Here is a 24,303-nt window from a genome sequence, read left to right on the forward strand (position 1 = left end):
GGGCATTATCCTTGCCTAGGTGTCCTTTTGTTTCTATGCAAACTATTGCAAAATTTCAACCGTTAAATATGAAATGGACGCGGAGTAAACACCCTCATGTGCCACACTGATTTCACTCCAAAAGCACTCTCTTCCGGATGGTTTTTCGCCTAAATCCATTGGACGGAGTGGATTTTCCAAGAAGCTTCAAGAAGTGGGCAACCAAACTTCACTGAGTCGACGTCCGTCGACTCTGTTACGAAATAGAGGTTCCATCTTTTCGTTGTGGGCCACCACCATGCAGTGAAAGGTGGATCTGAACCGTTCAACAGGTAGAGGGAGAAAAACCCATCAAAAACATGTTGACCTTTCATGGCCATGTACTTCCTCATGATCGCTACAATGATCAAAAGAAAACCATTCGGCTGTTGTTTCAGCTTGAATGTCTCAGTGGGTCATATTATCGGATGATCAAAGCTCACCATTCATGGTTTAAACCTCGAGAGGAAGATGATGGACGGTGTAGATTTGTCAAAAGACAGAGATACTGGGCATTACCAGCAACACAGTGAAAGAAGAAAATGCTTTCTTCCTGTTTACGTCTGACTGAACATCCGACCGGTTGCGCGGTACAATCCCATCGATGATGCAAAGTGGTTCTCGGGCGTATTCACGCGCGTTGAATGTGTCGCCCGCCGTTAGTTTCCAAACGAGGGACATGTCCCATCAACCCTACTAATATAATACTATACACTCAAAACCGTGAATCCAAACACGCCCTAAGTGTAGCACACTGAGTAAACTTTTACCGGACCTGTGAGACCCACTGTGATGTTTGCGTCTCATCTACTATTGTCCATATGTTTTACCAACTTATTTTAGGGCATGAGCCTAAGCAACAAGTATATTTAAATCTCAAGTGGTACACACTATAAGAAATACTGTGCATTAAAAACTTATCTTTAAAAACTTACAGGGGGCTAAAGAAGTTTTAGGTTAAGCTGATAATTGTGTTTTCATTTTATCCATGTCTGCCTGGTGACAAATAAACATCATTGTGTACTCTGAGAAGGTTTCAACCGTGGACTCACTTCCCCTGTTTTCTGTGATGTCGTTTACCTGAGCGTTGGATATACTTCAATTTTGGGCTCGTGCCCAAAAATGAGCTGGTAAAGCAGATGGACGGTGTAGATGATGACAAATATGTCACAGCGGCCCCACGGAGTTTCCTCATAATTACCGAGTGCACAGTCCGTTTACACCGCATTGACGTGAAAACGTTTGCAATTGGTCATTTTTCTTTATTTTTAACTATTTTAACCGTTCATTAAATATATATTAACAGGATATTTTTGGCATCATTTCATCTTAATTATTTGTTTTTGATCCATCTAAAGCTTTTTCCTACTATTTGGACGGCTTTAATTCGAGTCAAAATACGACACATACGCAGTTTCTGGCGCCTGCGTATTAACTGTCACACTCTGCCAGAGTATCAAAATATTTCTCCTCCTGATATGTACACTACACGAGGCAACATAAAAAGAACAGTTGTCCGCCCTCTCGCTCTCTCCCCCTTCTCTACCCGCCGTCGATCCTAAACAGCGAAAGAGAATGATAAAGAGGCGTTTCTTCAAGCAAGATCTTGCGGATAGAAATGACGCATCTGACTCTTCTTCTTCTGATTCTGACTCAGATTCTGTAGAAGCAGAAGAAGAAGCAGAAGAAGAAGCAATAACTGAAACAAAAGAAGAAGCAGAAAAGTCCAAATCACCATCTTCCGGTTTGATTTTTCCCACCTGGGTTCTTTTACATTCTATGTATTTATGGATATTCTGAAATGGGTTTTGGAGATTTTCACATTTACAGTGTTCGTTCGTGTGTTGGGTTTGGCTAGTTTTATCTGTTTTTCCTCAACAGTTTTTTGGGTATATCTGATGTTGGATTCCGATATTCCAGTGATTCTTCCATGGTTTTAATGTTTATGCATGGTGGGATTTGGCGCTTTTGATTTCATTCTGGAATGATATGCGGAAATTAGATTGGTGCGGTTCTGCTATTCGCGAGTAATGGGTTTTCGCTGTTGTATTGGTTTCTCTGTTTAGTGGGGCTAATCTGCATTTGGTTCCGGGGATTTGAGGCGTTTTTCGTGTTTTCGATCTTCGTATGGGAGGATTTTCCTTCATTCTGAAATGGGTTGGGGAGATCTTTTCTGATATTTGTGAGTATTGGATTTTTATTGGTTGTATTGATTTCCCTGTCTTTTATCCTCTGGATTGTGCTTTATACTGATTTTCAGATTCAAGGGATTTCACATGGTCTCAAGTTCCATGTTTGTTTTAGATTTTATACGCAAATTGTCTAGATTTCATGTGCGTGAGGGCCTAATTGGATGCCTATAAGTTCTTAAAGTTGTAAGTGACTTACAGGTGAAAGTCAATTACAGGTTATTCTGATTTGGTAAGTCACTTATATGTAAGTTGGTTTTTGTGTTTGGGTAACATGTAAGTTAGTTACAAGTAAGAAGCTGTATATTCACACCAAGCTGATCTTGGAGTAGGGAATTGTTCCAAAATGTTATAATCACATAAGACATGTTGACACCAAATATGCCATTTTGCTAAGCCTAATTGGATGAATATTTAAGTCAATTTTAGGTTAAATCAATCATCAAGTGTGTCATAAAAATGGGCCCACGGATTCAAAATACCCACGATGCAGAAATCCTAGTAATGCTAAGATGTGCCAAAACAAAAACTTACTAGTCAACAGCTTGATACAACTCATTTGCAACTCACAAGAAGAGGAGAGGCATTGTACAATATGCTGGATTACATAATCAGATCCCTAGATGTGCCAAATTTCAGTAAGCTAAGCCGTTCTGATTGAGACAAGATAAATTGCTTCAGGAACAAAAGTTTTCATGGGGACACAAGCAGTCCAGTCAATTGGTCCAGATGTTTCCATGAAGTTTAGCCCACAAATAACGAACTGCCAAGCAAAATTCACAAAATCACATTGGTCAAATTATTGAAACCCTCCAGTCAATAGCCAAAAAAATTGAAAAAAAGAAGAAGAAGAAGAAGAAGAAAGGACAATAAAGATTGTTTATGGAAATAATAGGTCCAATCAAGAATTTGAAACACCCATTTGGAGGGACTATAGTTGATTGCTTATGGTTGTAAACGACCCCTTTGATTGTATGCTCCTAAACATCTCATCCATGGATTGGAAAACCAATGGCTACAAGAAAGAAGGCCAAGTTCCAGATCCACGCTGTCCATCAGTTCTGCCAGCTCATTTTAGGGCTTGGGCCAAAACATGAAGTAGATCTAAATCTCAAGTGGGCTACACCACAGGAAACAATGGTGTGATTGAATGCCCACCAATAAAACTTCTTGTGCGCCACAAAAGTTTTGGATCAAGCTGATATTTGTGTTTTCCCTTCATCTAGGTATGTGTGACCTTATCAACAAGTTGGATGGAAAATAAACATTTTGGTGGGTCTTAGGAAGTTTTTAATGCTAGACATTCAATCACCACTGTTTCTTGTTGTGTATTTGACTTGAGATTTGGATTTGCTTCATGTTTGGGCCCAAGCCCTAAAATGAGCTAGCAAAACTGATCGATGGCGTGGATATACCAAAAAATACATTAAGGTGGACCCCCACTATCATGGCCTCACTGAATCGGGTTGATTCAAATAAAAGGGAAAAAAGCTCATAACCCCTAACTGCAAAGTGGGAGAGAGGGGCACACAACGACCCTAATTGTAGAGAGGGAGAGAGAGACGCGCAACAATCATAATTGTAGAGAGAGAGAGAGAGAGAGAGAGAGAGAGAGCTTCTTCAGTGGTCGGAGCTTTGTTGTAATGGTCCTAATGGAGGTGTGTGAGCTTCTTCAATGGTCGGAGCTTTGCTGTAATGGTGGTGTGTTTCCCTCCTTTTCCCCTTTTTTTCAAAAATCAAACTGTTGGTCGGTAAGTCACTTACATGGAAATGACTTCTCACCCCTAGCCTCTAGAAGTTTCCTAGCAATTTTGCCTGTAAGTGACGTACAGGTGAATTTCCTCCCCCCTAAGACCACTTGGAAGTGACTTACCCTACTAACCCAACTTTCAGGCATCTAAACAAGCCCTAAATCTCACATTTGGTAGTTTATAGATTTTCTTATTCAAATAAGTATTTGAATGTGTTGGTTTTGATCATTGTTGATTCCTTTTTTACATCTTAATGATCTATGAAGTTTTTGCTTCGTCTTTTGAATGTGTTGGTTTTGATCAACGTTGTTTCTTTTCTTTTCTTTTCTTTTTTTTTTTTTTTCTTTTTTTACATCTTAATGATCTATGAAGTTTTCACTTCTTATTACGGTTTATATTGTAGGTTCAGGATATGAAAGTGAGGATAGTTCTGGGAATGAGGTTGATTGTGACTCTTCAGGTGTGGTTTGATTGAATTATAATGTTTCTGAATTTGAGATGCTTAGAGTGTGTTTTGGATGCATCATTGAGTTGCATTGAAATGACTGGTCTAGTGATTTGGAAACAACCAAATTGTAATTTCCTTGCCATTCACATCAACAATCTGGACTCCAAATTGCTATTATGTTACTTCCAAGCTGTAATTGAAAGGAATGTGAGGACAATTTGATGGCTACTTCCTCATTATTTTGACATCATTAATTTTTGTCATTTGCTTGCAATTTAATTATGTTCTGCATCAAAGTGCAGCTTTGGAGTTCTTTCTCTTTGATCTCTCTGAGGCATTCTATCTTTAATTTTTGAGAGGATGATTTTATTAGAAAAGCCAAAGACAAAAACAACATACAAGCCTTTAACAGAAGATGACCCGATTGTCCCCCAACAACTGCCAAAGCAAACAAAAATATATGAAATGTACCACCAAGCCCCTAGCCTGCCCAAAAAGATCTCCCACCCAAATCTCTCAAACAGAGTATTCTCTCACCCATTTCAAAGCCGATTGAGAGAGATCCCTTTAAATTCAAGAGGAAGAATGGCCCATTCAAAAACTAAAGAGGCTACTGACCACTTAAGAGCATCAATAGAGATCAATTCAAGATTTGGATGCAGTTGGGTTCAGGCCCAGGTCCTATGTGTGAGGCCCTGGACCTATGTCCAATTGGCTTCAGGTACCCATTGGGTCTCTCATCTTGGCTTTTGGTCAGTTTGATTGCCAAAATTATTAGTCGGTACACTAATATGCATAATATTAGTATTACAAGTAACCAAATACCTGACCTGACCTGATTTGTAACTGGGTCAGTTTTGGATCCCAACCCAGCCTTTTTAAAAGGGGTCCACAAATTGAAAATGTACCTGTTAAAATGGGGCAGGTACTCTGGATACCTGTGGATCTGGGCACTGGTGGATAGCCTTATGGGCTAGGCATGCTTTGGTTTCATGTCCAGATTTTGAACAGTTTGTGCTGTCCCGTCCTTATTCAAAATTTTGATTTTGCTTAGCCTGGGCCCAGGCTATGGAAGCCCCACTAAAAGCAAGACATTCTTCTTTCTGCATTTGGATAACATGCATAACAACCCTTTTTACTCAATTGGCTAACATAAATCATGCACATCAAGGATATTTCATAATGTTTTATTGTTTTTTATCAACTATCTTGATTCTTGAGCTATGTTCAGTTCTTATTGATGAGGATGAAGAGAGTATTGGGAACAGCACGCGACAAGGTCTTGAAGACGGTTTGGTAACTGGTAATGTCAAAACAGCGGAGGAGACACCTAATAACCCCACCAAAGCATCGAATTCAAAAGATAACACTCAAATTGATTTGGATGATTGTGTCTTGAAATGCAAGTCCGTCTTCAAGTGCAGGCTCTGCCCAAGGATCGTGTGTTTGTCCGAGGATACTTTAAAGGCTCACCTTAACTCAAAGGTAAGCAATGAGCATCTCCCAAGAGTAAAATAAATGTCTGTTATTAGCTCATACATTTCCCATGGAAAGGTGGCATTATGTTTACATTGAAGGAATCAGAAAATCACATACATAGCCCTGGAGAATTCCTAACCAGAAATAAGGGTCTGCGCCAGTTGGATTAGGCATGATTATGTGGCACAGTTAATTCAATGGTGGTAGATTATATAATTATTATCATACATTCTTGGGATGCTTTAGTGAGAAATTCATCATCGGAGCCTGTCCCAGATATTTAGGGTCCAGTTTTGTGATTGTTTTAGTGAGAAGTTATATTTGCTAATCGCATGGGCCTGTATAGCCCAGTGCCTCTACAGGCTACTGCAGGGGTCAAGAACATCCAAGCCGTCCATCAGGTGGGCTGCATCGACTTATCAGGTGGGATGCAGGCCCACAGTGTTCAAAACAAATGGATGGATAGAACTAGTTTTTTAAGCTGTCCGTCTTTTCCATCTATTGTGGCCTACCTAATGAACAGACCAGCCTGTTTTTTGGGCCAGGGCATGTAGAAAGTGGGGCCCAAATAGCGGACGACAGGAATCTTGCATGTGTGATGGGAGGGGCAAAGCCAGCATGTGGGATTAGGACTTCTGTTGTTGCTATTCACCATTAGTTTCTTTTGAGATGTGCAAAATCATGCATTGTCATGTCTAGTTTCTCCCCGTGTGCATGCTACATGGGTGCTGTATGGGTGTGGAAGATTTTGACGGCTGTTGCTTTAGAATTTTCAACTCTGAGAAGTACAAAATCAGTTGAAGCCCTGTCTCATTTGTTTCGATGCAGACGCAATTTGAAAACTTGTTTTTTCACAGACAAATACATTAAAATTTACTGAATTCATGTATATTCCACTTCTATATTTTGCTTGCCCAGTCAGATCAGATGTTTGGATGCCATAACAGCTTTCTTTTGCCACAGAGACACGCTCGTTCCAAGAAATTGCTGAGCGAAGGGAGGCTAAAGCTTATGCTCAATAGTGATGGTGAAATCGAGGAAGATCAAGAAACCCATGCGGAGAGGCATGCTCGAATCATAGCTCTTGCGCAGGTTGTTACAACTCAAATGCAGTTCAGTGATTCTTGTTCTGCCAAAAATTTAGGAGGTTATGTTACCCCATGTGTGTGTAGACAGCAACCCATCTACATCCACCAAGTCATCAAAGCCATCCATCAGTGTGTCTTGCTGTGTAGACGTCCTTGCTAAAAAATCAGGCTGTCCGTAATCAGGCGGGGTACAGTTTATGAGACAAATGGAGAGCACAAATGACCTCAGCCAAGATTTTTTAGGCTATCCATTTGCTTTTAACATTCTGGCCCACCTGATCAGTGGACCGCCCTAATTTTTGGGCAAAGGGCATATGTGCAGTCGGACCTACCTGATAGTTTGTGCATCTCTCACCCAAATGCCAGTGGCACATTGGGTGGTGTGGCGCATGTGGGGGTTTAGCAGACCTTATTAAAGGTTTCTTGTGTGTGCGCATATGTAATGGGTTCAGTGTGGCTAACTTATCTCAGGATTCAGCTAATTCAAAGAAGAGAAATAGAGGGCGGCAGCGGCAGAAGCTAAGGTTATCGAAGAAGGTAACATAATATCATATTTCAATAGTTTCTTGTGCCTTTAAAGCCTGTTTGGGTGTTCTTGTCATGGTGTGCTGTAGAGGCCGTTACGAAAAGGTAATAGTGGCCACTGTTACACGTTACGAGTTCATAAAGGCTGTAACGGCCATTACAGAAAAAATGACCTGTAAAGGCTGTTACAGCCCCCATTATGGCCCGTTATGGCCTCCGTAAAGGCCGTAACGGCCCGATAACGGTTCATTACGGGGCCGATATAGGTTTTTCGGTTTTTTTTTTTTCCAAAAAAAAAAAAAAGAGACTATAACAGCCGTTACACCCCATATCGTAAAGGTAATGGTGGAACGGCCACCGTTACTCTTATGGAATGCCTTGGTTCTTGCTCTCCTTCAGATGGCATGCACTTCCCCCAAAATAACATTGGTTTCCTTTCTGCTCCTACTTGAAAGGAAACCAACATGGAAGTGGAACAGAAAAGGTGGGAAAATGAAAAACTTCTTAATTCGGTTTATCATTTTTCCACCCTCCAAACACCAAGTGGACCAGTTCCGCTCAAATCACAGAACCAATCTTAATTTGGTAGTACTCCCAAATGAGCCCTCGATATATGAAAGAAGTTGATGCCTCATTGAGATGCTTTGTCTATGTGATTGCAGAAGCTGCGAGATGGTTCGCAGGGGGGAGACGTCAAGCAATCAACTAAGACCCCAACAAAGAAAAGGCGTAAGGTTGAAGATTGAGGATGTGGCGGCTGCATCATGTGCAAAATGGTTGCCTGAAACAGGTTGTCAGCACTCTGCAATTTGGCATGAGGTTTTAATTATTTGGTGTGAAACAGGCAAAGATTGATCAGAGAGAGTAGTTTTTGGCAAGTGTTGTAGTTTTTGCTCTCTCTTTCTCATATAATCATTGTCATCATCTCACCTACCCTTATTTCAACTAATTGGGGTTTGGCTACATGAATCCTTTTTCAAGGGCCATAACTGAAATGCCGTAAAATAAATTTGGAATGTCATTTTATCCCGATTCATGATAGAAGTTATGGCAAAAGTTTGACATTGGCTGCAAAGTTGATTCAACCCACCTTTATCTGGGCTTGGGACCGGCAATGAGAACACAACTCTCATTGGTGCTATGCAATAGACTATGACAAATACAAAGGTTGATTACAATTCAGAACTATCTAATAGTCTATTACATAGGTTGATTACATTCAGTCTCTCTCTCTCTCTCCCTCGTAGTCATATCAATTAACTTATTCTTGCAAAAATGAATAATATAAGGTGGACGGATTGGTAAGGGGAAAATTCAACAACTCCCTTGAGAAATAAAAAAAAAAAAATTTTAAAAAAAGAAGAAAAGAAGACCCAATGTATCAGTAGAGCCCTCTTCTTGTACAGTCCTTCACACTTCTGATGGATAAAGTTTGACAATCTAGCCCCTTTTCTTTGTTCTTTCGGATGGTTGAAGTCACATAAGATATTGGTATTACAAGCATTTGATGTAATACATTTTGGTGCTGGTTCTGATAGGTTTTGTGATTATATATAACTCAAAAAATTGAATTAAAAATAATAATAATAATAAAAATAAATTTTAAAAAAATCAGGGTGCTTTTGTTGTCTTCTTGACTTAAATAAGATGTGAAAATCTTTTTTTAAAACTCACACACACCTTCCCACATGGGCACTCAAACCAAGGACTTAAAAGGTGTTGAAATGTAGCACCTTTACCATTGAATCATGGATTGAGACCTATCAAATTAATTGTTTTTCCTATATGTATGTCAAATGCTTGTATCAGAACAACTATGTTATGCCACTGAAACCACTGCAAATGACAAAGGGTGAGATTGTCAAAATTTATCCCATGGAAGCATGGGAGGCGACGGGCTTTTACTGATACCTTGAATCACCCAGGGGGTTTTCTCAAAATTTAATTGGTTTTTAATGATTCTTGAAACCATCCCTAGAAAAAATAACAAAGGGAGAAAGAATAGAAATTTTGATCTCACTGAGTAGGATTTTTCCACATTATGGCATAGGGTAGCATTTCCATAGAATGTTTTTGCTGTTGGACAACCTTCTGAGTCTGACCATCCCAGGATCAGATTTTCAATGGCCCACTCACAACTCGTTCCTTCCAAATAAGTCAATGAAAGAAAGGAGAGGGGCCTACTCACTATAAGCAACAGGATCAAAAGCCCAATCCAAAACTTACATGAGCCAAAGCAGTGGGAACATATTGAGAGGGAACGCCCACCATGGATTATTGTGGGGGGTCATTATGTTGTGTATATATAATCACAGCCGTTTAGTTCCTTTCCAGTCCAGAAGGGTCAGTCCAAAACTCAGGCTGCTCATGTGGGCCCCTTTGCAATTTAAGGGTGGCTGTTTCCTACCAGTTCGTTCGTTGCTTTGCTGTAGCTCAGCTTAATTCTGAATCTGACCGAGCTTTTGGGCCCTAAAGGTTTTCTGAGGTGACGCATCTGATAGACGGGTAGGATCTTGTGTATGCATCACACTGGAGTCTGCCCCCAAAAATAATACCACAACTCCCTCTTCACCTGGCAATGCAGGAATAGACTATCAAAGAAGGGTTTTTTTAGCAAAAGAAACGAGTATTTATGTAATGATCCACACTGTTGATATGATGGGCCACATTGAATGATGGATCACCAAAACAATCTTCATTATTTGAAGACCCTATGGAAGGCCCACAGCCTAACGTTTGTAGGGGATGACAGTTCACACTCAAAAGGGAAAGAATTAAATTATCAAAAGGTTGAAATATTCTAATCTTAAATGTATGCCCAAGCCAAGATGAGGCACATCATGTGAACGGTTTGGATCATTGAAACATAATCTCATATTCAACTACTAGTCCTTTTTTCTTAATTGCTTCTCTTTCCCTTTCTCCCTCTTGTGATCTACTACTTCTCTACATGTGCATTGCACATGACATGGCACTAGTGTATTTTAGGCAGGCATGGGAAGTTAAGATTTTTTTTGCCACAAAAAACAATAAAAATAAAAATCATATTATAAAGATTTTTAGTGACAATTGAGGAACACGACAACTTACAAATAATGATAATAATAATAACAAAGGCTTTGCTAAGTGCACACACGTGTGCTATGCTCGTGTACACACTACACGTGCTAGCATGGCACATAGGTGCGAGATCCTCCATCCATCAAGTTTTGTCCAATATAAATCTGGTCCCCTCAGCTTGTGGGTCCTAATTTTGGAAACAAATGAATGGGTTATTAAATTTCAGTTCAGCCAAGTTTTTCGGATATGTATATATGTTTTACAAAATGTGGCCCCATCTGACCAGTCAATCAACTTGATTTGTAGGCTAAAATATCAATTTAGTGGTTCCTTTCTGATGGATGGATTAGATGTTGGAACTATTTATGCCATTTTAGCATGTGTGGCACGTACATGAGCTTTGAAATCACTTCAATACAAGATTAATTGAGTAGCACAACTTGGCTGATCTTGTAAAAGTCAGCTATTCTTGTATGAAGCAATCCAGCTACATGGAGGTTCTTCTTTCTTTTTTCAAGTGACTCCAACTCACCAATCTTTCCCAACAGAAAACATTTCATCAAAGTCATTTATCTTTCCCAGAGTACTGATTTTACCTATGCTGAGTGATAAATAGTGACTTGCCCTTTAGTGAATCACATAGATCGCAAGTGATTCAAGGGGCTGAGTCACCCTTCGATTGAGCAGGTCGGATCCACGCCCATGACAGCGACACCCTCTGTCATACCTGTGCCATTAAGATTGTTGAGATGGTTTTTATGGGTTGTTTGGATGCTGGAACTTTTATTAGTTGTAAAGGGTTTATAGGTAACTCACTTCCACTTACAGTTATTAGTGTTTGGATGGAAAATTTCACCTGTGAGTGAATTACAAGCTGTAAGTTACAGCTTTTCACCCCACCTGTAAACACTTTAAGTAGCTATTTTTGTGCTTGGCAGCACCAGATTTGGAGCTAAATGAAAACGGAGGCATTTCAAATACACCTTTTTGGTGTGTTTTGAAATCTCAGCAAAATGTTGGGATTTCAGTGTAATTCAAATGAAATGCCTTTTTTAGCTCATTTTTAAAGGCGAGAAAGTCACACATGTAATGCAAGGGTTGCTAGGCTATTGATCTACTCTACACATGGCAAACTGATGATACCCCAAGATAATCCAATTATCGGTTGTAACACTAAAATCACATCAATAAAATGATTCAAACCATCCCAATGTTGGACATCTAAATGGATAGAGTTAGAAAACGTCAATGAGTCTCTTGTTGGTAATCCTTATATTTGTGGCCCACACAAGGCTTGGAATTTCCTCATAGCCAAAATATATATTTCAACGGGCTTATCACCATCATTCTATCAAATATCACACACACACACATGAAAGCTGATTTAGTTAATCAAATCTAAGTTCTATGAATATATTGAAGAATTCTAATGCATTCCAAATACAACCTCCCAAACGAAATATTTGGATTCTAGTCCATTTCAACCAAACACAATTGAGGATTCAGAATCACCTTGATTCCAATGTATTTGTGATTTGGATTCAAATGCATTCCAAATCCAAGCTCCTAAACTAGCCATTATTAGATGTAAGTTACATCCCATCTAAGGTAACTTGTTTACAACTTCAAAAAGTTACAGATGTCCAAACGGCCCTTAAGCACTGTCATGAGACACTAAATCAATGAAGAGAACAACCACCAACCTGACCATACATTGCAGCCGAGTCAAGTTTGAAGACATGGGCTTCTTTGCTATAATGCCAATGCTGTCTGATTTACAATACACATTGATGAAATAGGTTTACTTGGTGACTGTCATCCTTTGAATAATAAGTCTATTAACAAAACAGAAATTATATGATTATATACACCAGAAAACATATGTACTAATCAAATTGAAAGATGGACCAGAACTATGTGACACGGCGACACCGGCACCAGAAGGCAGTGCCCCCACCTCTACCTTGGGCAACTGCTATTTCTTCGTCCACGTAAAACCAGATGAAGAACGGATCTTTCGTGGTTGGTTCCCTCTCCTCTCCTTTCCCCAGGTTGATTTTCAAGGGCCCGAATGGACCAATCTTTATCCGGACACACTCGAAGATGAAAGCCAAGATCCTGTTCTTCCATGAAAGCCTGCCTTCAAAGGTTAGGCATCCGATTGGCCCCAGATATAACCCGTTCTCAATTCTCTTTGCCTGATCATCAAAGTCCAAAATCATTAGTATTCAAAGTACACCACAGAACAAATCGCATGACCATTCCCGAAAAAATGAAAAAACTTGGAAACTTCATTTTCAAACTCACTAATCAAGCAATGTACAGAAGAATCACTTGTACTGAGTTCACATTGCATGTTCTATGGAAAAAAAATGGTTATGACTGTGGGGCACCACCACCTGAGACTAACCCAACATGGACCATATCGACCATTGGGTGGTGGTTCCCACGCGAGCACTGCAATGAAATTTTGGTGATCATAACTCCCTTACAAAAAACAGATTCACATTGCATTTTGTTAGTCCAGATTCTGAACTAGAGTAAAAAAAAAAAAAAAAAAAACTCAAAAATGTGAGTTTTATCCCAAAATTCAGATTGCTGCATAGTGAATCTTAAGTTTCTCAGTGATGATCAATGGCAGCAGAGTGATCCAGCCCCTAGATCCAATAGCCCCAACTCAATTCCAAACACATGACTCAGCACGTTGTTCCAAACTTCTAAACCTCCCCAGCTTGCTCATTTGTGGAGCTGATGCATCTCCATTTGGAGAACCTTCAATGAGTAAAACCAGGGGTTGATGATCCCCACCAGATGAATGGATGAGATCTTAAATATGTTCGGTAAAGAAACCTAAAATGTGGATGTGGATGTGGAACGTGGAATCAGGAAATGGAAAACCATGGATCCTGGTATTCCTTCCGTTATTTGTTTTGGATTCCAGTTTTGCAGTGGATTCTATGTAGGCTCACTTGGGATGGTGATTTCTGTCTCTTCTCTAACTTGAAAGTTCTTTTAACAGCTTTGTTGTGTGAAATGGAAGTCCTCAGTTTTTGAGGAATGCAGGGAAATTAAAATCAGTTTCCAAGGCTATCTTTTTCCCTCAAACAGATCAAAATTGGGTTTGCAAGGCTTTTTTACCCCTAATGAGGGGAGAGAATGAGGAACTGTTGCCGCTAAAGGTGGCTAAGAAAGAGAGAGAGAGAGTCCTGGCCTTTCTCTGCTTATGGGCTCTCAATCATATGGCTTTTAGAGGGCTTTCAGTGACAGACCTGCCCAGCAAAGGAGTCTGGTTTCCAACTTTCCCTTGGGGCCCGTTTGGACACACCCTCTAAAAGGTCGTTTGAGGCCTAAATGTTGTTTTGTTCCAAATGGCATTTGATGTTGTTTGTTTGGATGCACTTTGCAAACCCCAATCTCATCTCGCACTAAATAAAATAGGTGCTAAAACATGAAAAAACCCAATCCAATTGGATTCCCAACAAACCACTCGATATGCATGTATAATGAAAAACAGATCATGGGTTTTTATAACATTGCAATGAACATCTTATAGTAGAAACTATAACATTTTTCTTTCTACCTTAGGAAGAAATTTCTTAAGAAGAGGAAAAAACAGTATTGTGATCCACACAAACAGTTGAATTGAATCAAGCTCCAAACGTGGATATTTAGCATAAATCAATGAAATGGCATGAAATAAAATTCAATCAGTGTTTTCTTCAGACACTAAAGAAGATTTAACTGCACGAAGGCAAAGATTGCTTACAGTAGCATCGAATCGCTGAACAGCAGTGACTGGGAAATAGCTACCGCCCTCCAGACGACCCTGAAAAAAATAACATTAAATGAAATTAGCTCGATACAGACGATGATCAGAGTCTATTATTTTACCTTAGCAGTGAAAATAAGCATCCATGTCCTCCCAGGAGATTCTGTTCCGCCAAGAGTATCGAGAAATGCTGAAGGATCAATTTTTGCCTTCTTGATCACAGCAAGTGCGGAGAGAACCTCCGCCGCTGGGACCCGTCTTGTCTTTGCAGCGTTCTTGAGCACTTCTACGCTCTCCTCGACTCCCTGAAGAGCCAGAAAGCAACCCAAATCACCAAGCATTTCAGAAGATTTAACTATTAAAAAAAAAAAAACTTGTATTTAGAAGAAATTGAGTAGAAGAAGACCAAAAACCCATATACATATTTTTCTAAACTTTCAAAGGAAGTTCCTTTTTTTATATATATAAATTAAAGACCTGGTTTCAAGGAGAACAAAAAAACCTTGTATTTTCAATAGATGGAAAAGAAGAAAAAATCCCAAATTTCCAAGAAAATGGATTAAAAAAAAAAAAAAACAAAACCCAATATTTTCAAGAGATTGACAAAGAACGAGCAAAAAACGCCTAAATTTTCAAGGAATTTGTAAGAAGAACAAAACCCAATATTCTCAATATTTCCAAGGCATGGAAAAGAAAGATAGAAAAAACCCAACATCTCCAAGAATTTGAGAAGAAATAAAATCCCGAATTTCCAAGGAACTGAAAGGAAGAACAAAATCCAATTTTTTTCAATAATTCCAAAGAACATATAATATATAAGAAAGAAAAAGGCCCAATATTTTCAAGAATTTGAGGAGAGAAAAAAAAAGTCTCCAAGGAATTGATAAGAAGAACAAAACCCAACATTTTCAATATTTCCCAAATAAGGTATTAAAAAAATATTTTTAAAAAAAACAGTATTTTCAAGTAAGAATTAAAAAAATCCAAATTTCCAATCAATGGATAAGAAGAACAAAACCCAATAATTTAATATTCCAAAGAATGGATAAGAAGAACAAAAAACAAAAATAATAATGATAATGATAATAATAATAATCCAAGAAAAGACTAGAACAGAACCCAAAATTTCAAGAAAGAAAGAAAGGACTGGAATTTGTTAATTTCTTTTTGACTGACAATGTCTTCTTCTTCTTGGAGAAGAAGAGGGGAGGTTCCATCAAACTGGCTTCTTTCAATGGCATTGAGATGTGTGGTTGAATGATGGCTTCTGGTATTGAGGAGAGAGTGGTATGTGATTTTAGGAAATGGGTGGTTTTGGAGAGGGAATGAGTAGCTTTTGGCAAGAAAGATGGAAGAAGGAGATGGTTTTGTAGAGAAGGAATAGAAGATTGCTGTGGTTGCTATGGATGGTGATGATGATGCCATATTTCAGTTGGGTTAGTTATTTTCATGCATGGAAAGTGGGGATGATATTATCTAGTGATAGGGGATGGTGTGGTTCTTGCTTTACATAAAAGCTAGTGTGGTCTAGCCTCTTAGGGACGCCTGCTGTAGTACACGTGGCATGGCCTCAAATCAGAGCCGAGCAGATAGTGGGACTCCTTGTAGATTGATCCAAGAGAAATAATTAGATACTCCGGCAGAGTGTGATAGATGATACGCAGGCACTTAGAAATTACTTACAAATTCCACAACATAAAAATTAGTCTAACTAAACCTTCAAAATTACGTTAACTAGTGTTGATTTATCATGGACAAAAAATGAAGATTTTTTTTTTAAAAATCATCTTAGTATCGGATTGTTGGAAATTTATTGGATGGTTAAAATTGAAAAATATCCAACGGTCCTATTTCCACAAGCAAGTGTCCACAAATCAGTGGTTAGGATTATTCAACCAATCAAATCTTGGGTTTTTGACTTCACAACAGTGAGATGCACAATCTAATTGGTTTTATTCTGAGTTAGCTTATCCTCAGGTGTATAATTTTATAAATGCCTGTGTATCAAGCCTCATATGTGGCTAGAGTATTATATAACTCTTCTTACTAAGCACCCAATATTGCACCGAAGGGAATGACCATTAGAAATGACTAAGAAACAAATGTCTGTTATCTAAAGTTCAGGATTTTCAGTTGGATTTGATTTTTGGACCGTTAAATTTTTATTTTATCTTTTTCATTTTCTAACCATCCATCATATGTCAACCAATGGGTCAGTTGAGTCCTGCTTTCAGTTGAATTTCGGTTTATAATCCATATACAATGGTCCCAATCTCAGGGAGTTTCGGACTTGAGGTGGATGGCACGTGTGCATTTGGGGACTAGTTGTAAAATACCCAGCTCCTATCATTCCTCTCTCTACCGTGCAACAAGCAATCGATGGATTTTTATTTATTCTTTTGGGTGAGAGGATTGAGAGGCTGAGGTTTGAACATCACACTCTTTCTTTTCTTTCTTATCCTTTTTCCATCGGTGACATAGGATCCAGCATGTGTCAACCAAGCACTGGGGCCCACACATTCTGAGATAGCTAGATGATTTGAACAGCCCATGTTCTCGTTTACTAAAGGAAATTTTACAAAAAACTACCTTTGATTTTTTATAGTTGAATGGGAGCCATTAAATATTTTAAATGTTCTCATTCACTGATCAAAGGTTTGTGTCCCTGAGTGAGCCACCAAGTTGCTGACCCTTTATACCGGATGGGCCTGGGCCTGCATGTAATAAGAGCCAACGGTTCAGTTATGAAGTTGAATTTGAACCAGATTACCAAAGGCTCGATCAAAACCCAAAGCCAGGCTCATATATGATTTTAATGAGAAAGATTGAGCCTGAAGCTGAAGACCATCACTGAAAGAGCCAGGACCGGGTTTGATTAGTGCCCATGAAATGAAATCAGGCCATGCAGGATGGCATGGAGCATAAGCACTATTATCAGACCTCACAGGCCCTTGTATTCGATGTAGCGCAGTTCTCAAAATCGGATTTTCCTCCTTTTAATTTTTATATTTTGGTATCCTTGAAGGAATCACCTCAAAGGGATCGTAAGGAACTTATGCAAGATGGCACAAGAAAGATCAGGTCATTTCCCTGGAGGGAATGTCTCTACCAGCTCGGTTAGTCGGAGACCAAAACCACATTATTCACTAAACCGGAAGAGAGGTTTGCTAGAGTACATCCAGACCTATTGCAATAAGATAATCTAGCAGCTGGATTTAGGATTTTCGCAATGACCCAAAAGCGTTTGTGATAGGGCTCCCCTCAGAGAACTCTTGGATTAAATCTTTCAACCCTTCGATTATACATAGGCTATGGTGATCATCGTCCATTTTCAAAGCAAAAGATCCAAATTATTGTAAGGGTTGAAATAATCCAATTGAGAGCTTTTGTTTGTAGTCCATCTGCCGTAGAAAGTGAGAAACTTCATATGAATGGTTTGGATCATTGGATGATAACCTAGATTTAAAGGTTAAGGTCCCAACGTATCTTACTGCAAAATTTTGGGATGTATTCTAGCAAACTTCACTAGAAGATGCCATCTACAAGTTTGCCAAAACAGACCAACCACATTTCTGTATTTCCCATTTTTTGGGTGGTCTTATACCAGTACAGAGCATTATCTATACATGCGTGCCTTGAAAATGGCATAAGCTCAAGGACTGCAATTTACATTCGAGTAAGAAAGCAAAATGGGGCCCACAGAGTTCAATAAGCTGTACATACAAAAAACTGGGCCTTAAGTGTCAAAAGATTCTACTACACCCGGCACCGTCCATGTATCCGATGGAACAAAAATCAATCATCAACGCTCACTTCCATCTTTCGTGTCTGAGACTGAAACATATCAGCTATATCTGCTGCTGTGCTACAGTCCTCTGGCTTTCTATCCGAGACAGATCGGATGAATCTTGGGAATCTGATTGAGATTCCTCGAGAAGGGTGAACTAAGCCGATCGCAGCCTGATGAACAGGCGAGATTGTGAAGTCTGCAAAATAAGATTACAAGGTTTAACAACAGAGAGAATCGGCATTTCAGAAAACTGCATTCAAATGCCATGAATAGGAAAGCTTGAGAGGTCTCTGCACATACCTGCACCTCTTATTTCCCAAACAAGTTCTGGAGAAAACCATAGATCCGGAACTTCTGCCGTCTGATAATAAGGAGGTTTTTTGGACAAGATCTTTTCACCAGAAAAGAACTCTTTCATCTGCAATTTGATCAAGCAGGCACCCCTTTACCAATAGCAGTAACTTCTAACCCAAAGGCAAACGATCTGATAGTTTCAGAGCAGGAGCAATAACTTCTAACCCCTTTACCATTGGCATTTTTGTTCTGCACATCATTACATAAACCTTCTAGTGATCCACATTGATCATCTGGTGGGCCCAACCCAAGACGGCCAATTGACCACATATGTCTTCATGCAGTATCACAGTGAACTGATTGGTCTTTTTTCCCCATTGCTCAAGGATCACTGACTACATTTTCTTTTAATCATCCATCTGGAAGTCATGGGATGGAAGGTCTTATATTACAGCAGTTTTTTTCCCTTCATTTCTTTCCTTCCAATTGATTGTGTCCACCAAACGAGCCATCTAGATCACTAAAAAGGTGACACTGTCCTGCACACAATGCTGGCCCAAACTAGAACGGTGCTAGTACAGACCGAGCGTTCTATCCTCACCAGAGAGCTTGCTATTGCCAGGCCTAAAAGGTTGCATTGTAATGTTGCAATCATTGTTGAGTATCCCTGATATTATCAGTGTTGCTAGCTCGGTGATACTGATAACACCGATAGTATCAAAAATTCCAGGCATCGGCAATATATCGCTAAGTATCACCAATGTATTGATTTCACCAACGTATCACCAATGTTTTCAAATATGTGAATTACAGATTTCACTTGTATCGGCATTGTATCAGCAATATCTTGATAAAATCATCACTATAAACATATCGATATCACCAAAAAAATAGTTTATTAAAAAAATAATTTCAAATTTTTTTATGGGTGCATGGTTGTACGATGAAATTTTTGTTTATGTGTGTGTGTATGTGTGCATGCATGGATTGATGGATGGATGTAGGTATGTATATGTATGCATGGGTGGATGGATGGTTGGATGGTCAGATGTTTGGTTGGATGGATGGTTGGATGGTTGATTGGATGGATGGATGGATGCATGGATGTATATGTGAGTGTGTGCATGCATGCATGCATCAATGGATGGAATGATGGATCATGCATGTGTGTATATATGTATGTGTTATTGCATGTATGTATGTATGCATTGATGGTTGGATGGATGGATCATGCATGTGTGCTTGTATGTATGAATGTGCATGCATGGATGGATGTATGAATGGATGGATCCACAATGTCCCCATGTTTCCCCAAGGTTTCCCTGAGTCAACGTTTCATGCTTTTTTGGCCCCATTAAAGGGAAACTTATTATGTATGCGCCTTTTTTGCAATTATTTGATTCCTAAATATATAAATATGTATTTTACCATCTCTTGAAGTTTCATTGAGAAATTCTACCATTTTCTTCATATTTTCCCAATGTTTCCCTCAGTCATACAATTCCAGGTATCAACGATAATATCGGTTATCTTTCAAAAAAAAAAAGAAGTGATAATATCGGTGGATATCGATACATGCTTCTGTATCCCCATCTAGTGACAGATGTAACGATACCAATACTACAAACATTGGTTGGAATCAAACATATTTGTAGTTATGAAAAGATATGTGAGAGAGGAGAGGAAAGAGAGCTGAGAGAAAAAGAATGGGAGAAAAAAAAAAAAAAAGTTAGGGCTGGACATCCCCACCTCCCTTTTGCTTTTACTCACTTTTAAGCTAAAACCCAAAAAACAAAAAAAAACAAAAACAAAAAACAAAAAAAACAAAAAAAAACAAAAAACAAAAAAAAAAAACAAAAACAAAATGCCCCCCACTTGTTACAAATTGCTCCATGCACCCTAGGACTTAAAATGATAAATAAGGGGTCATAATGCTAGAGAAAAGTGATAAGATGGACTGTACAAGTGTACAGTCCAGATTAAACATCCAGGTGGGTTGTATGACTATACAGCCCACACATTCATAACTTCAACAATATCCAACGCATACACAGTCTCTCGGCTGTACAATAAACACATTGGTTGCCATATTCGAATGGCATCTCCTGGATTTTGGATCTTCGTTATTTTCTTTTCTTTTTTTAATTGGGGCAACAAGAATTTTATTAAAGAGGCACCGAGATGGTTGTTCTGGTTGTAATCTTTTATTTGCTTCATTGATTTTTAAGAAGAGCAATGTTACATATACACATGCATGAGTTATTTACACAAAAACAAGCATCTATATCCCTGTAACTAGGACGTGGACATCTGTCGATGTCGGGCATGAAGACAAGGTCTTCCGATGTGCCTAGAAATTTAATTCTACTCATAAATGTCAGCACAGGTAAATGTATCTATGCATCCATAAATACATTAGCACTTCTTGTTAATCTAGATTGAAGAGCAATTGACAAAACAAATATTCAATTGTCACACTTGATAAGATCTGGGCCATTCATCAAGTTAAGCCTACCTTGCATAATCCCTGGACAATTAGGCTTATCCACTCATTTTTTGGTCCTTGAGTGTGCATTGAATAGAGACACTGGTACAAATGTTTCCTTACCGTCGATATCTCTCACACACATGTGAGCCAACTTGCCTGTTTTTCGTAATATATGTTCATGATGAGCCCTACCAAATTGATGTCCTAAACTTCCTTATCATTTGAATGGGAAATACGGGATATCAAAAGTTTAACTACCAGATGAACATGCCCAACCTATTCTCGTTGTACATGCTTCACACGAGGCTTTATGCTACTGACAGTATATAAATACTGCTAAAATGGACCTACACGAGCATCTGACAAAAATGCTGCAATGGCAATTTTTTAGATGGAGCAAGAGCTGCTTGGCTGGTCCATTTCAGCAATATGATGCCATGCCCATATCTTGGTAACACAGTACTCATGACCTGCCTGCACTTAATGATAATTACCTCTACATAGAAAGAATCTGAAAATCCAGACATGACACGGCACACGCTCTGAAATTCTTCCGTATCAGGGTTGAAGCATGCCATAAGGAAAGGGCTGTACCTGAAACATAATGAGGATTCTGACAAAGTCAGACCATCAAAGTTCCCTCTCACAGTAAAGGTGTAGAGGAAGCCGCAAAATGAGGAAATATAATGGTTGGTTGAGAAATTTGCCCGGCCCAATAAACTGTGTTGGGAGTCTTGGAACCACCTTTGCTCGTTCAAAAGACACATATGGTGGCCCCTTCCATGGATGCGAGACATCCCCACAATCGCCCTCATTAGATTATCCTAACCATCTAATTGTGCCCAAATTTAACCTGGACTGTTGGTTATCATTGTCCATTTTCAAGATACCAATCAGATGGCTAGGATCAGCTGATAGAAGAGATTGGTCCAGCATGGCCCATCGCATGATGAGGCTCACTAGATGAATAGTTTATGTCACCCAAAGGCATGCTCTGCCTGTCACATTGCTGGGTTGAGCAAAAGATAGAAGTTTCTTCCAATCAAACGTCATATAATAACTCAAAAGTGAAATGGTTCTCAGATCCATACCACCCTGCCTTTCTCCCATTTCCATGCCAAGCACCAATAGGGACTAAATCAAGAGTGTCATTTGAACCATCCAAATAATCCCGTTTCACCTAAATGGGAAATCTTGTATCAGAATTTAAGAGATTACCATTGCAAATAACACCATTATTTGGTTTATAAAGATTCTTGGATCTGGTATCAAACTAAAATACCTTTAACCATGTTTCAGTGCGCTTTGATGCAGTGTATCCAGCATCAACATCTAGAGATTTTACCATGATTCCTTCACATGATGAATTAAATGCATCTTCAAGAAATGAGTTCATCTTAGTCAATGTGCCTTGATCATTCAAACGTGATTCATCAGCTTCCACCTACAAAATCAAAAAAATAAGAAAGAAAGAAAAAAAAGATGATACAAACAAATGAAGGTTAATTAGGGATCCTTACTCTTGCTCGGGTGGTAGACTCTCAGGAGTTTCAACACCCGGTCAAGGGTTCGAGTCTCCATAGGTGGTGAAATTCCACTAGTGTGAGTGTGTGGGGTGTGTGTGCATGTGTTTAAAAAAAAAAAACTTACAGTTATTTCCTTCGCAAATTCAAAATAACCCAACTTTTCCTCATAGAATAAGTCCTTCAAATCTGACAAATTTTGAAAGCAAGGATCACTTTTAAGAATTATAACAGATGATGATTGTTGATGGTAAACGGAATTCTTTTCAATGAAAATGGCAAAGCATAAGTACAGCAGGTGAGAAAGGAAAAACATACATCTTCGCCTTTGACGTAGGGAAAAAGCCAATAGCCTGTAAACAAGAGAATTCACTTTAGATCATCTAAATATCAAAGTCTCTTTTCTCTGATATCGTAAGAAATGATCAGTTCTATTTTTGTTATATATATATATATATAGAGAGAGAGAGAGAGAGAGAGAGAGAGAGAGAGAGAGCCCATTTAATGTTTGTGGGAAGAACCTACAAACTGGTGAACAGAAGCATCTCTTGCAATGTTTCAGAAACTGGACCAGACCGAAGGACCAAGTTGGATAGGAACAGGATGCAAAATAAGACCGGTTCGCTTGAGCCCCAGAACAACTAATGGTCGGCCATTTCTTTTAAAAAATAATTATACAATAAAACTCGAACATGTGATCTCCCTTAAAATGCCAAAGGAATTACCCACTATGCAAGAGGCGTTTTGGATGTTCAACTCATTCAATTTTATTTTATTTTTCTTATTGCACTTTTAGTAGATGTCCCAGGTTGAAACAATTCGACCAGGTCAGACTCTGCTGGTTGGACCAAACTGCCAACGAAAACTATTTGATATCTGGTCTGATTTTTAAAACATTATCTCTAGATAGCAATTTTTGGTTTCTCATAGAAGCAATTTTTGGTTTCTAAAATCTTCCAAAGAAAAATAGTTTAAACAAAATATTATAAGCCATCAGAATCCTAGAAAGTAATCAAGCATAGTTACGGTGATTACTGCTCTCCATTGGCAAACATGATATCAAAGATGAAGACGCAAATGTCAACCTGCATGATGAAGGAACAAGTTACGAAATTAAGCTTGAGAATATAAACAACTTGAGCAGTACAACAAATTTGAACGAGTATCAAAAATTGGAATTTAAACTGCACCTTTATGCTATCCATTGTAATCAAGGAATCTTTACTCCCTCTCTCGCGTGAGGATAGTTGTTGGAAGGCCATCAGCTTGCTTCCATTCTTTCTATCCACTGCAACTACCTAGTGACCAAAAAAAATGATGAATTATTTATCACTACAATTTACTCCAATGCATACTCTATATAAACTCCAATGCATTAATTTCAAATCGAATGACTCCAAATAGAACTAAAGAGCACATCCAGGTAAAATAATGTGTTACCTCTGCATCCAGTATGAAAGTCATCGCAGCAGGCTTACATGATTCCTTAACTATATTCACCAAATCTGGAAATCTAGATGTTGTTTCTTCACCATTTCGTGAAAAGACTTGCACAGACCCATCCATTAATTTGTGAATCTGAGCTCGTTGGCCATCATACCTGCAGTAAGGATAAAAGAAAATCAATCTGGCGGTTTATGCTTTGAAAAAAGATGGAACCAAATCAAAATATGTAGAGAGGAGTTCATAGTTTTGTTTTTTTTTGAAAGGTGGAGCTCGTAGATTGTTAAAAGAACTATCCAATCAAAAAACAAGAGAAAAAATTGTCTTTCCAAAAAACACTAAATAAATAATCAAATGATAAGAGCAAAATATCAGAACTAGCCAAAACCTTCTCATGTATTTTCTAAAATTTACAAATTTAATCAGGTCATGGCTTCT

At 38.7% G+C, this 24,303-nt stretch overlaps 3 protein-coding genes across 3 annotated transcripts in view; 1 reads left to right on the forward strand and 2 right to left on the reverse strand.

Annotated features, from left to right (window-relative positions):
• Window positions 1-1,529: 1,529 nt before the first annotated feature.
• Window positions 1,530-8,519, forward strand: LOC131234974 (uncharacterized). Its single transcript, XM_058232010.1, has 6 exons — window positions 1,530-1,762; window positions 4,362-4,418; window positions 5,638-5,891; window positions 6,849-6,977; window positions 7,445-7,510; window positions 8,161-8,519. The coding sequence occupies exons 1-6, from the start codon at window positions 1,594-1,596 to the stop codon at window positions 8,242-8,244; spliced, it is 759 nt and encodes a 252-aa protein (XP_058087993.1). The 5' UTR covers window positions 1,530-1,593; the 3' UTR covers window positions 8,245-8,519.
• Window positions 8,520-12,283: 3,764 nt separating this feature from the next.
• On the reverse strand, window positions 12,284-15,865 carry LOC131235208 (uncharacterized). Its single transcript, XM_058232353.1, has 4 exons — window positions 15,504-15,865; window positions 14,450-14,632; window positions 14,325-14,384; window positions 12,284-12,756 (listed from the first exon to the last, which is right to left on the reverse strand). The coding sequence occupies exons 1-4, from the start codon at window positions 15,750-15,752 to the stop codon at window positions 12,472-12,474; spliced, it is 777 nt and encodes a 258-aa protein (XP_058088336.1). The 5' UTR covers window positions 15,753-15,865; the 3' UTR covers window positions 12,284-12,471.
• Window positions 15,866-17,873: 2,008 nt separating this feature from the next.
• LOC131234403 (DNA ligase 6) overlaps window positions 17,874-24,303 on the reverse strand; it is a 31,094-nt gene continuing 24,664 nt past the window's right edge. The window contains exons 11-20 of the mRNA XM_058231249.1: window positions 23,863-24,022; window positions 23,613-23,720; window positions 23,458-23,507; window positions 22,741-22,775; window positions 22,550-22,611; window positions 22,182-22,343; window positions 21,991-22,079; window positions 21,394-21,493; window positions 18,418-18,535; window positions 17,874-18,313 (exon numbers count right to left, since the gene is read on the reverse strand). Coding sequence (XP_058087232.1) covers window positions 18,123-18,313; window positions 18,418-18,535; window positions 21,394-21,493; window positions 21,991-22,079; window positions 22,182-22,343; window positions 22,550-22,611; window positions 22,741-22,775; window positions 23,458-23,507; window positions 23,613-23,720; window positions 23,863-24,022 — 1,075 coding nt within the window. The 3' untranslated portion in view covers window positions 17,874-18,122. The remainder of the gene's footprint in view (window positions 18,314-18,417; window positions 18,536-21,393; window positions 21,494-21,990; window positions 22,080-22,181; window positions 22,344-22,549; window positions 22,612-22,740; window positions 22,776-23,457; window positions 23,508-23,612; window positions 23,721-23,862; window positions 24,023-24,303) is intronic.

This window comes from Magnolia sinica, chromosome 19, assembly GCF_029962835.1.
Source record: "Magnolia sinica isolate HGM2019 chromosome 19, MsV1, whole genome shotgun sequence".
Taxonomy (NCBI): domain Eukaryota; kingdom Viridiplantae; phylum Streptophyta; class Magnoliopsida; order Magnoliales; family Magnoliaceae; genus Magnolia; species Magnolia sinica.

What these genes read in the sequence shown, in the direction of transcription:
- LOC131234974 (XM_058232010.1), top strand. Translation starts at nt 1,594, where the DNA reads ATGATAAAGAGGCGTTTCTTCAAGCAAGATCTTGCGGATAGAAATGAC. An exon ending in AGGCTCACCTTAACTCAAAG is followed by an intron (nt 5,892 to 6,848) that starts GTAAGCAATGAG and finishes CTTTTGCCACAG; the next exon opens with AGACACGCTCGTTCCAAGAA. An exon ending in GAATCATAGCTCTTGCGCAG is followed by an intron (nt 6,978 to 7,444) that starts GTTGTTACAACT and finishes AACTTATCTCAG; the next exon opens with GATTCAGCTAATTCAAAGAA.
- LOC131235208 (XM_058232353.1), bottom strand. Translation starts at nt 15,752, where the DNA reads ATGGCATCATCATCACCATCCATAGCAACCACAGCAATCTTCTATTCC. An exon ending in TCCAAGAAGAAGAAGACATT is followed by an intron (nt 14,633 to 15,503) that starts GTCAGTCAAAAA and finishes CTGGCTCTTCAG; the next exon opens with GGAGTCGAGGAGAGCGTAGA. An exon ending in TGCTTATTTTCACTGCTAAG is followed by an intron (nt 14,385 to 14,449) that starts GTAAAATAATAG and finishes TATTTTTTTCAG; the next exon opens with GGTCGTCTGGAGGGCGGTAG.